The sequence below is a fragment of the Polypterus senegalus genome, chromosome 12 (genome assembly GCF_016835505.1).
Source record: "Polypterus senegalus isolate Bchr_013 chromosome 12, ASM1683550v1, whole genome shotgun sequence".
NCBI classification, from domain to species: Eukaryota; Metazoa; Chordata; class Cladistia; order Polypteriformes; family Polypteridae; genus Polypterus; species Polypterus senegalus.
The window spans coordinates 147,470,431-147,496,436 of record NC_053165.1 but is presented as its reverse complement, the minus strand read 5'-3'; the positions used below and the strand labels follow the sequence as shown (position 1 = coordinate 147,496,436).

Below are 26,006 nucleotides of genomic sequence, written 5' to 3'. Positions count from 1 at the left end.
TCAGTGGCACCGTCTCCAACCCATATAACATAGCTGGTCTCACTACCGTCCTGTAGACCTTCCCTTTCATTCTTGCTGAGACCCGTCTGTCACAAATTACTCCTGACACTCTTCCCCACCCATTCCACCCTGCCTGCTCCCTCTTTATCACCTCTCTTCCACAATTCCCATTACTCTGTACTGTTGATCCCAAGTATTTAAACTCATCCACCTTCACCAGCTCTACTCCCTGCATCCTCACCATTCCACTGACCTCCCTCTCATTTACACACATGTATTCTGTCTTGTTCCTACTGACCTTCATTCCTCTCCTCTCTAGAGCATATCTCCACCTCACCAGGGTCTCCTCAACCTGCTCCCTACTATCGGTACAGATCACAATGTCATCAGCAAATATCACAGTCCACACGGACTCCTGTCTAATCTCGTCTGTCAACCTGTCCATCACCATTGCAAATAAGAAAGGGCTCAGAGCCGATCCCTGATGTAATCCCACCTCCACCTTGAATGCATCCGTCACTCCTACCGCAGACCTCACCACTGTCACACTTCCCTCGTACATATCCTGTACAACTCTTACATACTTCTCTGCCACTCCCGACTTCCTCATACAATACCACAACTCCTCTCGAGGCACCCTGTCATATGCTTTCTCCAGGTCCACAAAGACGCAATGCAACTCCTTCTGGCCTTCTCTAAACTTTCCATCAACATCCTCAGAGCAAACATTGCATCTGTGGTGCTCTTTCTTGGCATGAAACCATACTGCTGCTCACTAATCATCACCTCACTTCTTAACCTAGCTTCCACTACTCTTTCCCATAACTTCATGCTGTGGCTCATCAATTTTATTCCCCTGTAGTTACTGCAGTCCTGCACATCCCCCTTATTCTTAAATATCGGCACCAGTACACTTCTTCCCCACTCCTCAGGCATCCTCTCACTTTCCAAGATTCCATTAAACAATCTGGTTAAAAACTCCACTGCCATCTCTCCTAAACACCTCCATGCTTCCATAGGTATGTCATCTGGACCAACGGCTTTTCCATTTTTCATCTTCTCCATAGCTGTCCTTACTTCCTCCTTGCTAAACCATTGCACTTCCTGATTCACTATCTCCACATCATCCAACCTCTTCTCTCTCTCGTTCTCTTCATTCATCAGCCTCTCAAAGTACTCTTTCCATCTGCTCAACACACTCTCCTCACTTGTGAGTACGTTTCCATCTTTATCCTTTATCACCCTAACCTGCTGCACATCTTTCCCAGCTCGGTCCTTCTGTCTAGCCAATCGGTACAGGTCCTTTTCTCTCTCCTTATTGTCCAACCTCTCATACAACTCATCATACGCCTTTTCTTTAGCCTTCGCCATCTCTCTCTTCACCTTGCCTTATCTCCTTGTACTCTTGTCTACTTTCTGCATCTCTGACTATCCCACTTCTTCTTTGCCACCCTCTTCCTCTGTATACTCTCCTGTATTTCCTCATTCCACCACCAGGTTTCCTTTTGCTCCTTCCTTTTCCTAGATGTCACGCCAAGCACCCTTCTTGCTGTCACCCTTACTACATCTGCTGTAGTTTCCCAGCTGTCTGGTAACTCTTCACTGCCACCCAGTGCCTGTCTCACCTCCTCCCTAAACTCAACCTTGCAGTCTTCCTTTTCAACTTCCACCATTTGATCCTTGGCTCTGCCCTCACTCTCTTCCTCTTCTTGATCTCCAACGTCACCCTACAGACCACCATCCTATGCTGCTTAACTACACTTTCCCCTGCCACCACTGCAGTCTTCAATCTCCTTCACATTGACTCTTCTGCATAGGATGTAATCTACCTGTGTGTATCTTCCTCCACTCTTGTACGTAACCCTATGTTTCTCCCTCTTCTTAAAATACGTATTCACCACAGCCATGTCCATCCTTTTGGCAAAATCCACTATCCTCTGACCTTCTTCATTCCTCTCCTTGACACCATACCTACCCATCACCTCCTCGTTTCCACTGTTCCCTTCACCAACATGCCCATTGAAATCCGCTCCAATCACCACTTTCTGTCCCTTGGTACACTGTTCATCACTTCATCCAACTCACTCCAAAAATCTTCTTTCTCACCCATTGCACACCCAACTTACGGTGCATGTGCACTAACAGCATTCATCATCACACCTCCAATTTCCAGCTTCATAATCATTACTCTGCCTGATACTCTTTTCACCTCCAAAACACTCTTAACATACTGTTCCTTCAGAATAACTCCTACCCCATTTCTCCTCCCATCCACACCATGATAGAACAATTTGAATCCACCTCCAATTCACCTGGCCGTACTCCCCTTCCATTTAGTTTCTTGCACGCACAATATATCGACACTCCTTCTCTCCATCATATCTGCTAACTCTCTCTCCTTACCAGTCACACTGCCAACATTCAAAGTTCCTACCCTCAGTTCCACTCTCTTTACTTTCTTCCTCTCCTCCTGCCTCCGGACATGTCTCCCCCCTCTTCTTCTTTGGCCAACAGTATCCCAATTTCCACCAGCACCCTGTTGGCTAACAGTACTGGTGACGGTCATTGTTAACCCGAGGCTTGACCGATCCAGTATGAATATTTGTTTTGTTGTTTGCATATTGATTTGGCAAAATTTTACACCAGATGCCCTTCCTGACGTAACCCGCCCCATTTATCCAGGCTTGGGACCGGCACGAAGAAACACACCGGTTTGTGCATCCCCTGTGGCAAAGCTTTTGAAAAGAAATAAGGCAGTACATAAGCAAAAAAAAAAAAAAATACACAAAACATCCTTTGCCTCTTATTTCTGATATTTTGACTTATCTGGCAATAATAATGTTTACTATCTGGCTTCTGTTAATTTTTGTTTTGAATCTAAGCCTAAATAGGTATAACATGTTACTTAACCACTGTAGCATTATATCAAATTAAAAACAGAAACATAAAATCTACAGCATTGACTGTTAACAATGGATCAAAATATTTGACATTACTTCGTCAAATGAAAAGAAAACTCTATGTCCTTTCCCAGAATTAAATTTTAAAAATTAATAATGCAATCATTTGCCATTCTACTTCTGGAACTGATCCAAAATTTTATACACGGGCATGAAAAGTTTCTCTTCATTATCAGAGAAACAGTAGGACAGCTACACTTGTGACATTATGTGGCACATCAAAACATGACATCTTTGTTAATCTTAAGAGATTTTCAATGACACACAAAGGATGTTGGCAATTCAAATCTTACAAGCCAAGATAATTAATATTTCTTTTAAAATCCAAGACCTTACTGGTGTAACTAGATAGTACGTATGATTTAGAAATAGTTTTGGGATTATGTTCACAAAGAAAGCTTCTAAATTATATTAAACTATTCATTTTAAAGAACATAACTGAATATTAAACACGGTTCCAAGGCATTTCCATGTACAACACAATTCCACATATCTTTCTGTAATAATAACCTGGCTAGTGATACAATTTGTTCAAGGTTACTTAAGGATCTAAAAGGCTAAGCTTGTAGACTTGTGCCTGACAATCCAAATTACATTATTTAGTAGCTTTAGCATCTACAGTATATGACTACACAGCCTGATGGATGTGTCATTTAGTCAACTATTAGCTACTATCAAAAATTCTGAGCCTCTTTGAGACTGAAAGACAATTTGGCTATTTTTTTCAGTTCCAGCCATTGTTACCAGACTAATGTTGTAATCATTCTTAAAACCTTCTCACTATTAGATAAATTGACTACAAAATAACTACACAAAACTGCTTTTTTTGTTTTTATTTTTAATTATATATTTGCAATTATGTAATTTATTTATTTACAAATTGTAATTCTTTTATTCTTTGTTAAGCATTTTGCGTTACACATTTTGCATGAAAATGTGCTACATAAATACATGTTGCTATTTTCAGCACATTTTATGATAATACGTGTTTTTTAGTAAAAGGTAAACATATTCCTCTGATAAAGGCAATAGTTTCACTTGGCTATCGTAGTTCTAAACTTTAAATACCGGTACCCAAAAAGCAAAAATATGTTTAGCAATTAATCTGAATGATCTGTGCTCTCCAACATAAAGGCTTAGAAGCTAACTAGTCTTTAAGGTGCAAAATATATGCCGTTTCCAAAGTTTGTGTAAGTATTTCTTGCTGATGCAGGAGGTGGAATTGAATCCAAAAAGTTGCAAATTTAAATACCACACCTGAAAGAACTTTGCGAACAATGGACATTTACACATAAAAAGACCAGAAGTAAATATGTGTGTTGTCAGTAAACACAAGTCCCATGCCCAGTGTGCTATATAAAGAATGATAGCCCGACAAAACCAGAATAGAAAAGTATGCTTTTATAGCAAACACCATCTTGAGGTGCTTCACAAATGCAATATAATATTTCATAAATTTCCACAATTGGAACTCAGTCCAATAGACAGAAGAAGTGACGCAAGCAATGCAGGACAGTGAAGTACTAAGGACTGAGTTCATGCCTATTTACCTCTAAATTCCAAACCTACTAAGGAGCAACTGTGTTTAATAATCAGAAATTTGGCATTACTAATCACTTTACCCCAGGTCCAATATCATACTTCTCTTACTCCCCAAACATAGTTAACCATGAGCAAGAGTTGATGACTGACAAGCTGAAAAATTTATCAGCTGGCACATTTGGCACTCACCATCTTCTAACGTGTGCTGAATCACATGGTCTGACATGCGGCTGGCTCCCATGGGCATGTAGGCTACAATGTAGAATGTGTAATTGCTGGCTGGTTCCAGGTCGTCAATAATGTATCGGGTTGTGTCATTTCCAATAACAACTTGATATTCCTCATTATTTAAGCCTGTGTGAGACAAGAAAGAACATAAAAGGAGCAATGAGTTATTGATGGTAAAGAACGATAAGATTCTCCCCTGCCCACACCATGGTAACTATGACCATTACTCAGTGTCAGATGTGCTGGTTATTCCTTCACTTAAATGCTGTACACTGCAGGCTGACATGGGGAGTAAAGTAATGGCAAAGAAAGTGCAAGTAGAAAATTTTAAAATATAAATGTTTCCTTTCTGCATACTCAACTTGAGCTTCTTGAATCTTGTTTTATTACTTACATTACTTTACTTAATTACTTACCAGATCACTTGCATTACTTACCAGAAATCCTTATTAGCAGATGCTTCTGATAAGTCATCTTAAGTGGTTCTTAGACAATCTCCAGCTATCAGTGAAACAATTAATGTAATCATGTGCTATCTAAACAAGAAAATGTTTTTTTTTTAATGTGTATCACTGTAACAAAAAGTCTGAAATGCTCCTGCAGAGACAATAATAATCAATTTTGTTTTTTTAAACTGGTCTCACCAAAGTGTAGAAAAAATCATATTCATTAAGTCATTTAGATACACCCATATAATTAATTTGTTTAGATTAACCCATATAAATGGTGGCAATGTGCCAAAAATGTAGCATTTCAGCATCAGGGGCAAGACAGTCCGTTGCAGAACATACCCACGCTCACATAACCAGGGTCACTTTAGAATTTTCAATTCACCTAACATGCACATTTCATGGATGTTGTTTTATTCTTATCACTGATCAAATCACAGTTCTTCTAACAAGCATTTTGCTCATAATAGAAAGGAAGAAATGGATGCATTACAGTTATACATTTAGCAAAGATCTTCACAGCCAGTGGAGCCACAGAAAGTCAATAGAGAAAAAGTATTTACCCAGTTAGGTTTTATTAATGTTGAAGGGTGTAATTATTACTAGTACTTGTAATGTGTAACATTACGTACTTTGTAAAATTTGTAATTTGCCATTTGACTGTAAACTTATTACAGTTCTCTAAGCATTTAGTCATTGGAAAGTACTATGCAGAAATAAACTGAATTGAATTGAACATGTATGTTTTTACATGTTGTTGGAGGATGCAGTGGCATGCTAAGAACAAACAAAATTAAGTAACCAAGCAAGAGAGAACAAATAAATATTTGGTGAAAAAATTATCAGGGGTAATGTGTACAATAACCAATGCAAGCAAAATCATAAGAAAAGCACAAAGATGTGTAAAAAAAACAAAAACTAAAGCACAATGATCCCGTATAGTGTAAAATAAAAATGAAACTGCTACAAACAAAGCAGAAGAGTCCCAGCTAACAGACAGAAGCCTAATTAAGCAATACATTGCATACCAGCCCCTGATGACCAGGGAGTAATGGGCATTATCATAAAATGGTAAATAAAAGGTGTGTCCAGAATGCTCAGCACACGGAAAGTGTACTACATACACTGAGTACACAGAGTATATGTCTCTGTAATAGGGATGTTAAAGTGGGTGGCATGATAGTGCTATTCTTCTTTGTGAGTGACTTCTACAAATTCCATAAATGTGTAAATAAGAACAGCCAGTGAGTAGAGCACCATGAAATTGTTTACATTACCAAAAACAAAAAAGGAGGCTCTCTTATGCTACTTGGAATTCAAAATCAGAATGAAACAAAAAGGGAAACACTGTTGGCATTCATGGCACATTCCACTTAAAACATAAAAAAGAGGTGGAAAAGTGTCTTCAAGTAAATTTTGAAGTAAAAAATTGTCATTTTCCATACTAGAGTATTCAATTCAGAGTTGGCTAAAGGAGTGTTATGTTGTTGATTAAAATTGTATTGACTGTGGTAGCAGAGCCAGGCTGGACTGTCCTTTGTAATTATAACTAGACTGGGGCAGAATTAGATAGAAAAGTGGCATTGGGCATTCCTGGCAAACTAAAGGGGTAATGTGCATTTGCAATGAGTGGTACATTCCATTATTAACTTGTCAAAGGGATTGAAAGGCCCATTCAAGTTAGAACGTCACTTTGTGATCAGGTACAGAGATGGCAGGAAAATCTGTGGTGACAGTTAACATTGAATAATTGCTGTGAAGCTAACATATACTGTATATTCTAATCACACCTTGAGTGAAGGAAGTAACCGTAAGGGCATAACACAAAACATTTGAATTAGAATTAGGTATCTCAAAAAGGCAGTGCATTCCAGTTTGAATTAGGTTTGGAAGGCATATACTGTAGATGCACAGGATAAACCATCAATGAATTTTTGGCTATAAAAGCAACATGGCCATAAGCAGAAAAGGCTGTATATATTGATGGCCATTGGAAGTAAATACAATGAAATGGCTGAAAATGTCTTCATACTTGAAAACATCACTCAGAAAAACAAACAATAAAATGTATTCTATAAAGAAGGAGTTCAAGAGGAACCCTCCTGGTATTTCTGAACCATGGGACTTTCCCCTGGTTCTCTGCCTTATTACTAGCTAGGAAGCTAACATGGAACTGAAAATGTCAGTCAGGCAAGGTTCTGCCTTCCCTGATACATGTCAGGTTTTAAGAGTGAAGATCTATTGCAATGAAGGTATCTTTTTCTCCACAATGTCTAAATAAAAAGATAAGCCAAACAGCATAATAATAAAGGAAAAAATTCAGATGTGAGAGTCAGTAGGCTTTGCGCCCTAGGAACCAAGTTACCTAAACTATTCCATAACATTTCAGAAATTATTTACTGCTCTAATGCTGATCATAAAATAGGTCATTATCAATGGCAATTGATGAGATCCACAAGAAACTGTGACACACAGACTGACAGACGCATACCCATCATCGAGATATCAATATTTTCATTATCAGGGGACCCTAAAATGTCAAGATCCGTTGAGAACAGGAGATCGAAATTTTTGACTACTCTAAAGCTTTCATTCCTCCCCCATAGATGATAGGTTATGGTGGAATGCGTGCAAAGTGAAAATACTGGGGCAAATAAAGTAATGAGATAAATGTCATAGATAGCTGACCAAAAAAAAAAAGTGACCTGAGGACTCTTCAATCAGCATGCTGGTGGCACATGGCTGCAAGGATGTTTGCTTTCAACCAGGCCAGTTCTTAAAGTTTCAGTGTTAACATTCCTCACCAAGACTGTTAATTGACAAAGGCAAAAAAAAAAACAGCAACCTTCAGAAACAAGATGTTTAAAAGTCGCACAAGTACAAAACTGTTTCATTCTTGACACTGCTTACACGATTAAAAAAAAAGAACAATTGAGCTGCAATATGCTGAGCTCTCAATAATTACTATAAGAAGTGCTGGCGTTGTCAGTAAAATAGAGCAACTTTAAGGTAATAGGAATTGATCCTGGTGTTTATAAAGCCTCTGCAAAAAGCAAGACTGTTTTAGAGCAGCCAGCACAAAGCAGGGGACAAATCTGTGTGGAATGCATATGTGGCCTAATAGAAACTTTAATAACCTTTATCCACAAACCTGCTTTACCACCCTGCATGAGAACTGTAAGCAGTTTGGATTGCCACTGATCGATTTCATCAAGCCATAAAATGTTACTTCTACATGCTAAAGTGCTACTGTGGTGAGACCGCCACACTCAAGTAACAGATAGATAGAAAATGAATAACATTTTTAGTCCATTATATTCTTTGTAAGGTTTTTTCATTTGTGTTTATTTTATAGTTTTCTATTTTTAAATATCCTGTTTTGTATTTATTTATAATCACATAAATATAATTCAAGGGAAAACTGATTATTGTTGTTTGTTGGGTGTGTTAGATAATTTAACATTAAAATGTTGTCTTTTGCTTTATAAACTGTATTTGATACAGCAGGTTTAATAAGGTCTCAATATCATAATGCAGTGTGGACTTTCAGTTAAACAGTTTGTCTCTCCTGATTGACAATATAATCACAGTGAATGCACATTGGTCACAGAATTGGTCATGTTCTTAAATGCTCAATACCAACTGTCCAATCAGTATGTAGTACATCATGAACAGCAGCTTTTTAGGTTAAAGCAAACCCTCTCTAATAACAAAAGTGAATTAATTTAAATCTTGGGCCAAAAAAGACTATTGTGTCCCTCTGAGGAAGTACTGTATGGGCTTTTTTTGTTATGTTTTACATTATCCTTACATTTTGAAAAGTTCTTTTTGTCTAATATGGCATTGACTGAAAGTGTTAAGATTTGCATACATTCAGACAACGAGGAGGTTTTAACCTTTTACATACCTTTTATAGCTACTATTCCCTTCACTCTCAGCAGTAACTGCCAATTAACATATAATCAGGCGTCTAATAAGCTGGCCATTGCCGTATACAATGGATTTGTAAAGCTGTCTCTACCAAGATCCTTGCCTAGCCATTTAAGAACAACAAAAAAGGTCCCACTTCATCAAACTCAGTCGTCCTCTTAACAGACAAACTTACAAACACACAGAAAGCCAAATTCCACAATTAAATTTTCCCACATTTTTCAATGCATATGATAGCATTTTAATTAGCAGAGATTAGAAAGGTCGCACAACAGAACGGCTGATTGCCTGTTCATATTGAATTGAACAGGCTGATTTCTGACCTAGTAAACAAGATCCTTGAGGGTAAATAGAACAAGTATTGTTCAGCTGATGAATACACTGCTAGGCCTCATACTGAGGTCTAATGAAAGAAAGCATAACAGAGCACAAAGACAGCCTTCCACCCAAACCAGCGTGCTCTTAATACCTTCACAAAATCTCTAGTGTTGAATTAACACACTCCAGCACACACTTTAATTAGCCCTCATTTTAATTAGGCTGTAATTCTTTTTCCCTTTCCTACCTCTCACCCATTTTTGGGTAGCCTCTACTCCAGAACAGAACTGTAAAATGAATGAATGTCAATATGAAAGATCCAGACAAACATGAGAAACATGATTCTACAATCTAATATGATAAAAGTGTGCCAGAAAATTAAAAACAAAATGAAAAAAGAGAGGTATTCTAACCCTGCTGACTGCGGTAGTAACACTGTACTTCACATCTTCAAAGAATACTTTGAAAAAAATGACTCATTATGCAAGAAGAAATAAAAGATAAGAACTGCTACTTAACATTTATTAATTTATCCATCCAAAAATGAATAAGAAATCATATGTATGCAAACACCAGGCCATTTTGTATTGATTTTAATTAGGAACAGATAACATTCCATACATTCAAGTTAAATTTAACAAATCAAAGCAAAATTCAACCCCCACCCAAGCAAAAGAGAAAGGAGCCAGCAACCAAAGCTACTCTATAAAAACAGCAAGTAAAGAAGGGTGTCCCTTTCCACAAAATCAAAGCTAATTCTAAAATGTTACTGATTAGATCCAGCCATATTTTAAAAAAAGTTTTGAACAGATTCTCTAAGTGAGAATTAGATTTTTTCCAATTTCATGTAGTATAGAACATCGGTTAGCCACTAACTTAAGAGTGGTGGGTGGGATTCTTCCAGCTGAGCAAGTGCTTGTCCTTCTCCACTTTAAGGCCTTGTGAGAGTACACCAAACAGCTGCTAATGCGTTATGAGTAACTGTGACACCAAGGCCCTCTGATAGGCATGCAAAGATTTTTATCCAATATGTTGTTAATTTGGTGCACGCCCAGAACATGCGGCATAATGCAGCTGGAGCTAGAGTGCAACGACCACGGGTTGTATCGTGCCCTGAAAACATTTTGGACAATTTTAACCAAGATAATTGTGCTTGATAACAGATTTTAAGTTGAATGACTGAATGCTTTGCACATATGGAGTTTAAGTGTATTCTGTGCATGGCTGCCTTTCACTCCTTATCTGAAATATTAAGTGACAGATCCTTTCCCCAAAGTACTCTGGGGTCTTTGAAAAGAAAAAATGTTAAAATATTTTTATAAAATGCAGAGATGCTATTTAAGTCTTCAAGACTGATCAATAATTCTTCTGGAATAGAACAAAGTGGAAGGTAAGGAAAATAGGCCAGGTTCTGTTTAGCAAAGTTTCAAGCTTGAAAGTAGTAGAGGAATTGTGTTGATGAGAAGTTGTATTTGAAGCATAATAGTTCATAAGATGCAAAGACATTATCTATGTACAAGTCTCTTAAGTTTTTTAATCCCAAACATTTTCTAGACATTGAATAGTGTATATGTTTGAGAGGGTGGAAAAAGGTTGTTGTTATGTAGAGGTGCAACAGATAAAAGCTTTTCTGTCCTAAAGTCCTTCCTATATTGGTTCCATTTCTGAGAGAATAAAGGGCAATTGGATTTTTAGTGTAATGATGGTAATTTGTTTTAAAAGGGGCACATAGCAGGGAATATAAATAAGTACTGTAAGATTTTATTTCTATTGCAAACCAGACTTATGGATATTCATCAATTTGTGCCGATGTCCAAGTCTTTATAGCTTGTATTTTTGCTGCCCAGTAATAAAAGTGAAATTTGGCTAGTGACAGGACCCGCTCTACTTTAGGTTGTTGTAGAGTCACCCTTTGGACGTGTGGATGTTTCTAATTCCAAATAAATACAGTTATAATTGAGTCTAAATTCTTAAAAAAATATTTGTTAATGTATATGAGGATGCTTTGAAATAGGAAGAGCAGCTTGGGAAGGATGGTCTTCTTAACAATGTTGTTTCTCCCTGCTAATGTAAGGTGGAGGGAAGACCATGATTCTCCCTGCTAATCACATTGTAGCAGTGCTACCAGGGAGTAAAAACTTTAAACATGTCTTGTTTAAGTTTTTCGATGCAGACAGCAAAATTTTGTTGAAAAACAGCATCATGTTTATTTGTAATATTTACCCTATGATATTTAAACTGATCTGCCAAGATAAATGGGAAGGTATCCAGTCTGATATTACATGCTGGAGAATTCAATGGAAAAAGCATGCTTTTATTAAAATAGATTTTCAGTCCAGATATCTTTTGAAAATCTGCTAATGCTTTTAGGACTGCTGGCACAGTATTTTATGGGTCCAATATATAAAGTACTATATCATCTGCATATAGTGATATTTTCTGTTCAAGTCCTTCTCTGAGAATCTCCTTTATCTCTGATGCATTTCAAAAGTACACAGCCAATGGTTCAATGGCGATTACAAAGAGCAAAGGTAATAAGGGGCAGCCTTGTCAAATACCATGTTCTAGATTGAAGTTATCTGAAATAATGTTGTTAATAAGAACTGATGCTTCAGGACTAGTATAAAGTAGTTTGATCCATGCATGTCTGTTTGGGCGAAACCTACATTTGTTCAAGTGGTTAATAGGCAGTCCCTTTCAACCATATCAAATCCTTTTTCTGCATCTAAAGAAAATAGGATCTCTGGGGTGTTAGATATAATGGGTAAATATATTAAATTATACAAATGTTGAAGATTAGAAATTAAGTGTCTGCCTTTAATAAATCCTGTTTGGTCTTATAATATTGCAGATGGAAGTACTTTCTCAATCCATCTGGATAGAATGTTGGAGAGTATCTTTACATTGGTATTCAGAAGAGAGGTTGGTGTGCATGATGCACGTAGTAGAAGGTCCTTGTTCTTTTTACAAAAGATGGAACACCAGGCCAGTTTTTTACCTGCATTGTTTCAACAAAGCATGCAAACCAGAAGCTATGCTAATGGCAATTGGGAAAGACTCATTCGGTTTTTCCTCTTACTTTAACATACACAGTATGTGTTGTACTCTGGGACATCCCAAAACACAAATCCAGATAAAACCAAAATAGCTGGTTTGTTAATCAAATGAAGAAGGAAGATGCAGTAACAAGCAAAACTGCAGTATAAACTCCAAAAGTAAGCTTATATCTGCATCTCTGAATTGAACTGAAAAAGATGTTCATCCCCCTCAGACATTTTGGAGTGGCTTATCCGTACTCCTACACAAAATGCCTGAAAAAAACACCTATAGTCATTCTCTGTTACATCTCCCTGTCATCAAGACTCCTATCTCAAGATACTGCAAGGAAGCTTCCCTTTTATTCTAAATATGAAGTTAACTCCCATGAGGTCCCCAAAATATTGATAAATAATAAGAAATACAGTTGATTAAATATGATAATGTGTATGCATATATAGAGACAAACACACATACACCATTATTTAAATCTGCCTGTAATCAAATGCTGATACTTACTAATGCACTACTAGCTCACACCAGGTCTGTCAGAGAGGAGGACAGGTAGGTATAAATGTAGGAACAATAACACTATGCGACTAAAACATCCTACAGTCCCAATTTCTTGGTGTTGTTGCAGGTTTATGTGACAGTTTCATTTTTGTGTTTATTCTGTATATGATACTTTTTAAATAACAAGAGCTTCCAAGGGTTTTGAAGTGTCAGGTACTTAACTAATATGAACTGCAATGATCTGTGAAATATTTATCTATAGTAATTATTAAAACTTGAATTAACCTAAATCTTCATTTTTAATTTCTCCTTCAGATTCCATTTTAAAATTCTGCCACTGCAGATTCCATGATGTTACTGTTAGATAACAGTAGAAAATGAAAACCTCTGTACTGGTGGCTTGCCTAAGGTCAAACACAAATATTTTTCAAGATAATGTAATGCTAAATCTTCAAAGCAAGATGCTGCATTTTCAGAATAAAGCAAAAGAAAGGTCTGGAGGTGAAGCAGACAGCCGGCACACACTGTTTGCTTAGAGAATGCTGCTGTTCCCATTTCACTCTGGACGTCATTCTTCTCTCTTGACCTTTGCTCCGGCAACACACGATTGACACCAGATGGTCAGTTTCCCACATTCCTTTCTGTGGGGCACTTGGAAACCATGTACTCAGGACTTTAATGAAAAATGTTTGCCAATTCGGTGTGGTAAACATCACACAGAGGATAATACTAGCTACAATAAAGGCAATACCTAGGTTTCATGATTTGTGTTTAGTGCATTTAAGTGCTTCATGTCAGGCTCACCAATGGCAGTAGATATGGGAAAAGACATCCATCTCTTAATTGTATATAGCGTATTTCAGATCTTTTTTATTATACAGAGGCTACCACATATAGTGCCTATTGTTTCACTTTATCACATCTAACATCTATCTCCATTATACTGATATGAAATTCTATGCACACAAAACCCTTGAAAGATGATCTATAAATCAATGTACTAATATGTACAATTAAAAATTAATCCTTCCACATCTACATATTAAATATAATCTTTCTATTATATAGCACACTTTAACTCTGTCAAATAATTTATTACCAACCTAAATTCATTGCTTAGGGTTTCAAACAATGAAAACTTTTCTTAAAAATACATAAATATATAACAAAAAAACTAATGGGCTGAATTAAAACAGGTTAAGTATAAAACAAATGCCCCACTACCAGGCTCATTGTTTGTAAAGCTCACTTAAGTTAAATATTTCTTATTATTAAACCCTGCTAAGGTTTCCTTGCTGAATGGTCAATTGTGGTTATACCTATTTTCCACCTGCATGAGTTGTATACATTAGTTGGAGATTCAGCTCTATTCAGATCAGTTCATCATAAGTAATCTATCATTTTTTTACTTGCTTAATCCAATTTTAGTGTAATGGGGAGAGGCTAATGAAGTTTTTTTTTTCAAGAGCAGTTGGCACAAGCCAGTAACCAACCTTATTCAAGACAGCAGTCTATTGCAGGGCAATTTAACCATGCTGGGCCAATTTAGAATTTGTAGTTTCATTAATAGCTGACATTTGGATATAGCCAAAAAAACTGAATTATCTGGAGAAAACCCCACTGAAACATGTATCCATTAAACAATCCACACAGACAGTAATCATTCATATTCAATATTAGCCAGTTTTCATAATATTCTTCAGTGTAAGAACAATTTGAGATGAAGTTAGATAGCTTGTTTGCATATGTCTTTATTTATATAGCATCTTTAATATGTATTTGGCTACTAACTGATTAACAGCTTCATCTGGAGGGTGAAAGTTTAAAACTATGCTTCCTACTCAAAAAACAAAACTGAAAGTAAAATATGGGTAGCATGTTTTAATATTCACTTTATTTCCAACCATTAAAGAAAGCTGGTCTCACCATTAGGCCCTGAATAGTTTCCCTTTGTTTCTACACTAGGGCGGAGCTGCCTGCTATGTTTATCACCACTTTCCTGCTTGCTCTCACATTACTCTACTGGGGAGCATAAGACAGATTTAGTTGCTAACTCTGAGATTTTTTTATAAAACAATTTAAACTTTTCAGTAGTTTCTTGATTATTCAAAAAACTTTATCATTAAATAGTATGTGGTGTGAGGAATTTTTGATAAAAGCATATTGTTAACACATACCATCAGAATGTTGTTATCATGCCCTTACTTCAAAAGCTGTCAAAGGAGTGGCTGATTGGCATCATTAAGGTCATAAAATTGGAGAACTAAAGAATTAGCAGAAGAAAGAGTTGCTTTGGAGATCTCCGAGAATACAACTATATCCTTATTGTCCCATGCAGGGTCACAGGATAAAAGAAGTCTTTGCTTTTAGCTATGTCTAGTGCTTACCCTCAACATAATCATAATTTGAAGTTTGAAAAGTTATCTTTAATTGTAAAAACAGAGTGTAAACTCAGCATTCTTTGTTTGTTGGTTTTTAAATTTAGACAAGACTACACTAAAAATGCAACAATAAAGAGGTTAGATAGGAATGCTCCTGAGGCCTTTACTAGACTTTTGTTTCATGAATCAAATTGTTCTTTCTTTACTTTAAGGAATCACACCAAATTTAATCAAAAAGGAATCTAAATTTGTTAATTTTACATTACGCATTTGAAAATGAAGATGTGTTTGTGAACATGCACGGCAATGGATTGGCATCCCCTCACCCCAGAACAGGTTTCTGCTATGTGACTAGAGCTGCTGGAATATTCTCCAGCTCTGCATAACCCTGATGTGGAATAAGTGGCTTTGGAGAACTTACGGGAGGAATAATTTGGAATATACTTTAAACACTTATTAATAACCATTTTCAAAAGTATTATTTAATATTTTAAGATTTTAATGCATTAATGCAAAACCTTTATTTTATAAATGTTATATGCTGTTACTCCTAGGGACAAAATCAACATGCATACCAATATTCAACTTGAACCTATTTTGGAGAAATTAGATGGACTGGGTTGGTAAGCATTGTTGGGCTGAATAGCTTTTTCTTGCCAAAAACATTTTCTAATTTTATATTTAATCTTGTGTTACTTTAAAGTCTTTATTTTATAGAAGGGCTGAATAGGCATTCAATAGTTAGATCTACCGCCTATGAATTAAGTTTCCAAGGCCTAGTTTTCGATGTATCATTTGTACCCTCTAACTTTGCACATTGTTTCTCCAAATACTCCAGTTTTCTTCCCACATCACAAAGACATGCATATTAACTTAACTGGCAACACTACATTGGTCCCCATTGGTGTGCATATGTGGCTCTACTGGTTCTCCATTCCGAATAGGTTTCTGCATTGCATCTGGGACAGGCTTTGCCCCTCTGTGCAATTCTAATCTTCATTAACTGGGTTTAAGGGCATTATGTTATTTTATACAGCACCACTTGCAGTTAAAAACTAATAAATGATAAAAAGCTTCATTCACAATTTTAAAATTTACTATTTATATAGATTAAAAAATCTTTCTGCTTCAATTTAGTTTAACAAAAAAATATATCACTTGTAAATGACTCGGTGCTTTTCAGTTAGATATCAGAGTTACATGGCAATCATTAAAAAATAAAGAGCTCAGAAGATATAGAAAGCCTTACTATGTAATCCAGTGCTGGTATTTGTTTAATGTGGATAATACTGTAGCGTTTTTATATCTTATTTTTCTTTTGATTACAGTGAAATGTAAATCGCTTTTCACAGTATCAAAAAACAATCATGCCAAATAAGTGAAGGGCCGCAGAAGTACCACCTTGATTAGACTCTTGATTTGCCATTGCACAACCACAAAAAGCAAACTGATAAAGCAAATTTGGTAATATGTCTACTCATCTATCCATGTAAACTCACATAACTGATCTATAGTGATGCAAGGACTTTTATGTCTATTCTGAAAGCATCAGCAGCAAAGAAGGATCCAAACTATGATGGTACAACTTTACATGTCAGGATGTTTATCACATACACTTTGGCCATTTTAAATTACCTAATTAACCTAATATGGGCAGTGTGTTTTTCAGATGTAGGAGTAAAATCAGAGTACCTAGTTAAAAATCGGACAATGCTCAGGGTGAAAGATGAACATAGGCTCCAGGAGCTGCAAGTCGGCAGCGCAAGCCACTGTACCACTATGTGTGCCTCCCATTGTAACATATATAAAATACAACCCGCAGTAGGTTTCATCAGAATGCCTGGGCAAACTGAAACAGAGTGATCTCTTTGTTATTGCTACGAAAGACTTTGTATTACTTACCTTCAGCTTTCATGTAGTGCACAGAGTAGGCAATAACTTTATGTGAATTGTACAAAGGACGGTCCCAGGCCAGCAAAATTGCTGAACTAGACACAGATTCAGCTCTCACACTCCTGGGTGCACTGGGTCGGTCTTCAGACATGACCACAATAAGTCTGGCAGTAGAGAGGATAGAGCCCTGGTCGTTCTCAGCCATGCACTGGTAAATCGCATCATCTTCTGGAATGATCTGGTTTATGACGAGTTTACTAAAAAAAATTTAAAGTATACAAAAAATAACTCAATCTGGAAATGCTGTTAAACCAAATATATATACATAAATGATTAATTAGTTTACACATTAACTAAATATCTGTAAGATCTTATTTTACATAGCCCACTTTGTATATTTGAAAATGCTAAAAAATGATATCTTATTTTAAGAGGTAAATGTTTACTATTAACATAAAACAAATCTTCACTTTATACACTGCCTCTCACAGTGACAAATATTTGACATGGAGCAGCATATTTCAGAACCAAAGACTGCTGCTTACATATAATGTACATGTTATGCAATCTTTGTTTTAAAAAGTTCCAGTCATGGTGATGAAAATATCATAAACAATTAAAATCACAAAAACGTTTACAGTATGTACCTTAATGCAAACTAATTTAAAGTTTAATTGTATTTAGTTGTGCAGAATCTGGATGTGGTGGTGGGAGGAAAACTTAAAAATGGTTTGGTTTGTTAGTTTTCTCCACATTCCACTCCAGCACCTGAGCCCTGGATTGCCCTTGTCCTGGAATTATGCACAGTCCATTCCAAAAACATTTTCTGTTATTCCTAGTGAGTTTGTCTTCTGTTTTAGCTCTTTAAGCTTCCTACCCATCATGCAACCTTTTTCAGCTCTGTACAATTTTCTTATACATGCAAAAGAAATACCATTTTAGTGAATTACAATACTTATGTGAATCAGGATAAATCCTAGTTTTTCGTTTATAAGAAGAAATATTTTCTAAGAATCAGAATGTCACATAATGGTAATTATAATGAATACGAGTTTCATAATGGATGAATGGAATATTACCCTATAAACTAATTCACTGTCCAGCTATTCAATCTCCCTTTGTATGATATTCATTTTTAAACATCTTATATGTACGATTTTACAATAAAGAATTTCTAACAAATGTGCCAAATACATTTAATATTTTTGAGTTAGCCTTGAAGTAGATGTTGCTGAACTTTTCCCCTTGTTTAATCACAATGGTTACAGATGGACATACCTGTTGTACATCTTGATACGGCCATTTGAATGAATCCTTTCACCATTTTTCAGCCAAGTTATCTTTGGTGTAGGAATGCCCTCTGCCTGACAAACAAACCGTGCTGTTCCAGCCCGAGGCCTTGTCAAGCTCTCAGGCCATTCAACGAAAGCTGGAGGAGCTGTTAAAAATAAATAAATAGATGTGAGAGAGCACCACAGGTAGGAAAATGAAGGGATCTAGAGCTGAAGGTCAAATTTCCACACTGAACATACCTAGAACAGTAAGCAGTGCCATGGCAACAGTGAAATTGCGTGTCCCAGGAGTGGTAGCTCTACACACGTATACGCCAGTATGTTCCAGTTTCACATCTGAGATAATGAGGTTCCCATTGCCCAGAACACGTGTGTTGAATACATCGATTGGCTTGTGGTCTATTATTTTAACAAAAAGAGACAGACAGAAGTCTCTCATTTAGTTTAATGCTTTTGCAGAACATAAAGAGTGTGGCACAGATGAACCAGTTACACATGCTAATCAAAAGTAAAAAATATTCATATAATAATAATTTATTTTAAAAAATATTCTTGTATATTGTGATCAATATAGCAGTCTATTGACCAGCCTGAAAATCAATTTAATATGTTAATAAAAGATACTCTGTGTAAAACAATGTCTTTTTTAACAGAGCAACTGCACACAGACAAAAAGCTCACCTAAACGACTCCATGAAACAATGGGCTTTGGGTTGCCAATTGCAACACACTCCAAGATAGCACTTTGATGAAGAGATGCTGTGATGTTCTGTGGTCCTGCAATGATGCTGGGCTTTCGTGGCACAATGGCTCCTGTAACTGGGAGAAGCATGTGACAAGCATTGAACTTTATCCATTTTAGAGATACCAACAAAATCAAATCAGATGACCCCCAAACCCCTCCAGAAATTGAATAGGCCATGATTTAAACCCAGTATCATAATGATAACCACCACACCTCCTGTTGCCCCTCAAATTAGCTCAAAAAAATAATTGACAATGTGCATTGTAATAATTACTATTATAAAAGATACAGTTGTATGAACACCTTTTTGGTTACGGGAATTGTTTTGAAGGTGCTTCATGAATAACAAGAGGATACATCTTCTGAATAAGTTGCACTGCCATACCTGTGAATTATGACATACTGTATAAAGACTGACTGGCTGACTGAGCAGGTAAGCTCCCTTGTATATTGTTCTATGAGAGTACTGTATATGATTATTGTGAAGGGTGCTATATAAAGTTTTACTAGTATGAAAAAAAACATGATTAAAAATGGTTAATGTGCGTTGTGATGGTGGATTCTTTAACTGCTGTACATCTTGTACAGTACTAGTACAGAAATATAACTTATGACTGACACAGCTCCAGGCTAAACTTCAAGTCGATTTGAATTGAAGTTTAAACATTTTTGCCATGCTTATGTTGTGTTTCCATCAAACATCCTAAAGATTTTTATATATGGTACTTTGCTTGGTGACTCTAAAGTAGCCAAGAATATAAGCAAGTTTAAAGGTCTGGATCTATGCGCTCTACAGTGGCCTAGAGCCAAATACAGGAATGGCTTCTGCCTATTTTCCTATTTTTCCTATGTTAGTCTCTTGCTCCCTGATATTGGATTAAGAGGCTTTCAGTAAATACTGTAGAGAGATGACTGAAGATTTTGGTCAATTCCATCGTACAGCATTTTCTGTTAGTTTTCGATGAGAAAAGCACTTTGTAAAAAGTGATTAAATGAATGTGGTTGTTAAAACTTTTTGCAGCATTATTTCCCACAAGTGTTACGACAGATATGATTATTAAAACAAACTGATTGAATATGGTTATTCAACATCTTGTACGCTGCTTTTATAAATACCAGGAATAATATGTGCTACACATGTCTGGTAATGTAATGGATGATTGACTAAAGATAGCCATTTCTTTGATTTGCAGAAAACGTTGTGATTGTGCCTAACAGGAAAACTGTTACCTAAAGACCATCTGTCAGAACATGTTTTCTTAATGCTTTATGCAGCCACCTTTTTTGATGATAATTTCTAGAAAAGCAGATATAAAGCTTATGTAACTGAAAATAGCACCAATTAATTATCAATTATTTGTTTGGGCTGATGTTAAAAAGCAATATACAATAATCTATAAAATGTTTTCATAGCATATGTTTTATGCACTTTGATCAAGATTAAATTATATCATATAAATGGCTTTAGTGCTTTCAGGTGGTGCTTACTGAGAAATCACTACATACTAAATTAAAAATGTATTAATTAAACAAGATAGAAAAAGAATGTTAAGCCAACCACACAGGATTACAAAGGTGTTCTCCCACCTGCTGACATTTTCTCCCAATTAACTCAATCTATGTACCTGGGATAACAGTGAGGGTTGCTTCTGTGCTTCTCCGCCGGTTGGCAATATTTGTGGCCACACACCGGTAATTTCCAGCATCTCCTTGTTGAACCCCATAAATCTGCAGGACTCCATTGGGCAAAACAGTTATCCTGTTGAACAAACAAACCAAATATTGCTATTATTGAAATAAGTTAAATGTGACAATTTGTAAATTATATTAATTTTGGCTTCCCTGTTCATAGATGTAGACACTACTAAGCACCTGGTCATATTTAAAAGAATACTATGGGGCAATTGTATATCAGTCATAAGAAATTGCAGGATAAATGAAAGACCTTTGCTTATCAAGAAAAATAAGGATTAATATTCTTCTAAAAGGACAATGGGATGCTTGTGTCAGATAAGATAAGGTTGCGATTAACTTGCATAGCATGTTTGTGTGGCCGTTCCAGGGCTGGTTTGTACCTTATGAGACTCTGTTGCCAAGAAAAGGCCCAGAGAAGAGATACAGAACTAGGGTATGAGCAATAAAGAAACATTGACAGTTTCATACTGAGTAAAAATGTATGCATGATCATTTAATCTATTCAAACAAGGGATCAAGTTTAAAATTATGAAAACAGTAACTAAAGGTGAATGCCAGCTGTTACTTCATGAGGAACAAGAAGCATACACTGAACAAGTGATCTAACAGTGCAGCCAAAGATACCAATAGAAGACTCAAACAGAAATTGTTTTGAATAATCTAAGTAAGCAATTGATTAACTTTGTTGGGAAAGTTGCTTGTTCTCATGAAAATTTACTATATTTTCTTATTTCACAAGTGTGGCCAGTTATCATCTAAGCTACTAAATGGACATGGATCCTGTGCAAATGACTACCCATCCCAGTACCCTGGGAGTGACATTGGAGATAACTGAAAATGGGAGATTTATTTACAAAAAAAGGCAAAAATAAAGAACAACTAATGAATGTGAGTTTCTTCCCAATTGTGATTGCATTTTCTTGGCTTGAGGGGTCTGCTGGGGCCAATCCCAGCCAACACAGGGTGCAAAGCAGGAAACAAACCCCAGCCAGGGCACCAGCCCACCGCAGGGTGCACACACACATACACACACCAGGGACAATTTAGAATCGCCAATGCACCTAACCTGCATGTCTTTGGACTGTGGGAGGAAACCGGAGTACCTGGAGGAAAGCCACGCAGACATGGGATGAACATGCAAACTCCACGCAGGGTGGAGCGAACCTGGGTCTCCTAACTGCGAGGCAGCAGCGCTACCTACTGCGCCACCATGCCGCCCACTAGGTAACCAGATAAAACAAATATACTTTTCATGAACAGAACAAGAAACCCACCTTTGATTATGTCAGAAAGTAACTACATACAGTAATTGACTTCAGACAGTCATCTCCTTGTTAAAACCAGTTCCCTGTGCTAGCAATTAGTTTAGCATCACTGTTACCATCACTGCTATATAAATTGTAACAGTAAAATAACTCAAACCGCATACTAAAGTAGTTTTACCTTTCTGTGGACAGCGGTAGAATTGTACGATTGAACTCCCAAGTGATAATGGGTAAAGGGTTGGCACTTATCTTGCAGGAAAATCTGGCGACAGAGCCTTCTTGTACAACTGCAGAAACAGGCTGGATTTCAAAAGGAGATATGCCTAAAATATAAAAAAAGGAGTGTAACAATTATAAAATGGCAAAATCAAAAAATAAATTGTACTTAACTGGAGGAGAAAGCAATGTGTTCCACTAGCAAAACCTTTCATGGTTGGTACTATGCCAAAGATACAGACTGATCCAATGTATAATATTAAAATGTTTGGTGTTTAGTGTATATTGCACTAAACATTTAGTTATATACCTTAAAGCCTAAACGATAATTGTTACCATATATATTTATTGTCCATCTATCCATTATCCAACCCGCTACATCCCAACTACAGGGTCACGGAGAGTCTGCTGGAGCCAATCCCAGCCAACACAGGAAACAAACCCTGGGCAGGGCGCCAGCCCACCGCAGGACACACACACACCCCACACACTAGGGACAATTTAGAATCGCCAATGCACCTAACCTGCATGTCTTTGGACTGTGGGAGGAAACCGGAGCACCCGGAGGAAACCCACGCAGACACGGGGAGAACATGCAAACTCCATGCAGGGAGGACCTGGGAATCGAACCCGGGTCTCCCAAATGCAAGGCAGCAGCGCTACCCACTACGCAACCATGCCACCTATATTTATTGTAATATAGTAAATTTAGTTTGGAGCATTTAACAAATTACAAAGATCAATAACTAGTATGTTCCATTTATTATTTGTAGTGTGGATTAAATGTTTTTAAGTGTACACATATACAGTAAAGTTATTAAGTCATCAGATTTATTTTATATTGTGCCTTTCAGATCCGCATAAAAAAATATACAGGGTAATTTAGATTTAAGTGTCTTTTATAGCCAAAGGACAATTATTCACTTTAATGTTGGGGAGTGGGAATGCACGAAGGATGAACTTTTGGGTCTGTTACTATACTAAAACTTACATCATGATACAAATGCCTATACTAAGACAGGCTCTCCAGATATGTATGAATCTGTACAGACACTCCTAGTACTAAAAGAATTAAAGGATACTGCATACCATGATTTCTATTGACACTTAACAGACTAAATGCTCAGATACTCCGAATGCTGAACTGCTTCTTGCAAACTTGTTACCACATATGGCAAACTCAATTAGAAACTGAATCACAGAGATTCCACTGAGCCTGTTAAACTGAAGATCAATACAAATCTTTACAATTAAAAGAAAACCTAAATCTGATCAATGGTCAAATAAATAAGTGTTATATGTTTCAGCCAAAAAAAGCAATCAATCTTGATATTAAATACACTCACTGACTATGCTTAGTATAGATGAATTAGTCCCCTCTAGACAGAATTATTAATACCTGAAGGCACTGGCCTTTCATTTGACAAATTTGAACATTCACAATTCAAATAATTATGTGTGAGGAATGTCAGCCATAATTCTGGTATGACCTTAGAACTAAAAATGTAAATATATTAATTTGTATCTACCAGTGCAGACAAATGGATATGTATACAGTATGCACACATTGTTGTATTTTATTTTGTAATTTTACTGTTTATTTCATTTCATGTTATACTTGTAAATTTGTGAAGCTTATCCACTGAGAAGAATATTGAACAAAATATCTCAAGATTTAATAAAAAAAAGAAAGAAAAAATATTTTTCTCCATGTATTCTTTCTAATAGTTACACATTACTACTAAAACTGTTATTTAAAAGAAAAAAATTATATATCACTGATCACCAAAAAAATACCATTAGATATACCAAACTAATAGTCAAACACAATTTACAAAACAACTACTAATGTTAAATTCCTTGCTATTATGACACTTTATAACAAACCTATAACAGCATTAATCCCACCAAATGCATAATAATTACTACAAAAATACAACATTTAATAATAATATTACTGTTTACCAATGCCAACATCAAACAGGGGAACTAATTTTAAATGAATGCCTTCACTAAAAAAATGAATGCAGTAATTCAAATATTATTATCACCATACAAATAATAATTCAATTACTAACATTACCACTGATATCACAGAAAAATACATATAACATTACTACACCAACAAAAAAGAATATCACTAAATAAATTACCATTAAAAATGTCAAAATTAAAATAATGATTGTAGTCCTATTTAATATGGAAAGAAGTAATACTAATGGCTATATTGTTAGTATTATAAAACATCAATACCACAGCACTAATAACTTTACATTTAATTCTGGTATAACAATTCTGTTGTGGCACGATTACATTAAAAACAACACAATTGCTTACACATAAATATTACTACTAATAACAGTTATATTATTAATAACAATACTAATTCTACAACACAAAAAGTAATAATGCTATTGCTACTAGCAATACTGATACTATATTAAGAGCAACAATACTATTACTAATAGCGGGTTTATTTGTGACAATGTGAACCATTAAGTGCCACCTTGCTAGTAAAATATCATATTGCTTTCCCAGAAAAAAAAACTAAATCTAAAAGGGAATTGGATTAGTTAGCTGGTCATGGCACAACAAGTTAGAAGAGAAATACGGACTACAAAAAAGTAGTAGAAATTCCAATACAAAGCATAGTTAATATCAAAAATCATGGTACAATGAAAATCCCAGTATTATAACTCATATCAGTGCCAATACTAAATACAAATACAGTACCATGACACAATAACTTGCAATCACTACTGAACCAATCCATTGACTTAAGAACCATGACGCTAAATGAAGCTAAACACATTCATCAAGTTCTCTTTTAGTGAAAATTTATACTGCTCAAAATGTGATGTTTCAATCAATAGTATAATTGAACAGTTTATATTTCATTATTACAAAGAACAAGTGTATCATTAGGCTACAATAACAAATAATATATTGGCTTTAACAGTCATGTACAGACAAGCAGCAGCATTTTCAGGATTCAGTCATTCTTTGGCCCTGTAATACAGTGCTTTTCAAGTTCTGTCCTGGGGGTCCATGTTACTATTCTTTTATTTCCAACCAACTGGACTCTTACTTTAATTAAGCAAACTTTCATTTCCCAGTTTCAATCATTTTTTTCTATCAAACCGAAAATTAGTTACAGTAAATGTTTTATTGAATGTTTATTTGATAAGTAAGAATTCATTTTTTCTGCTATCTAATATTTCATTCTTTTTTAAAGTTATGGTGGTTTAAGCTATTTTGACTACAAGTGCACAAGTAGGTAACACTGAAATCGTTGCTACCCTTAAACCATTTGTGTCATTTGCAATGGTGTCTGCTCTGCTCCTAATTATTTGTCAGTATTTGGATGCAATTAAGGGAGCCAACATTACAGAATAAGTGAATTAAAAATAAACTAACAATACAGAGTTAGTTAATTTAAAGATATGGCAAACAAAAATATTTCATAAAGTTTCATAAACCTCACACTATTGCACTTTTCTGAATGCAAAATAAGAGATTAAAGGTCTGCTAATTAAACAATTA

The 26,006-nt window shown here is 35.9% G+C and overlaps 1 protein-coding gene across 2 annotated transcripts in view; it reads right to left on the bottom strand.

Moving 5' to 3' along the window:
* Positions 1-26,006, bottom strand: part of LOC120540828 (protogenin-like) — a 112,624-nt gene that overhangs the window by 37,743 nt on the left and 48,875 nt on the right. For both annotated transcript variants that reach the window (XM_039771906.1, XM_039771907.1), the window contains exons 3-9: positions 22,426-22,570; positions 20,913-21,046; positions 19,224-19,361; positions 18,783-18,941; positions 18,529-18,688; positions 17,260-17,507; positions 4,692-4,856 (exon numbers count right to left, since the gene is read on the bottom strand). In XM_039771906.1, the coding sequence (XP_039627840.1) occupies positions 4,692-4,856; positions 17,260-17,507; positions 18,529-18,688; positions 18,783-18,941; positions 19,224-19,361; positions 20,913-21,046; positions 22,426-22,570 (1,149 nt within the window). The remainder of the gene's footprint in view (positions 1-4,691; positions 4,857-17,259; positions 17,508-18,528; positions 18,689-18,782; positions 18,942-19,223; positions 19,362-20,912; positions 21,047-22,425; positions 22,571-26,006) is intronic.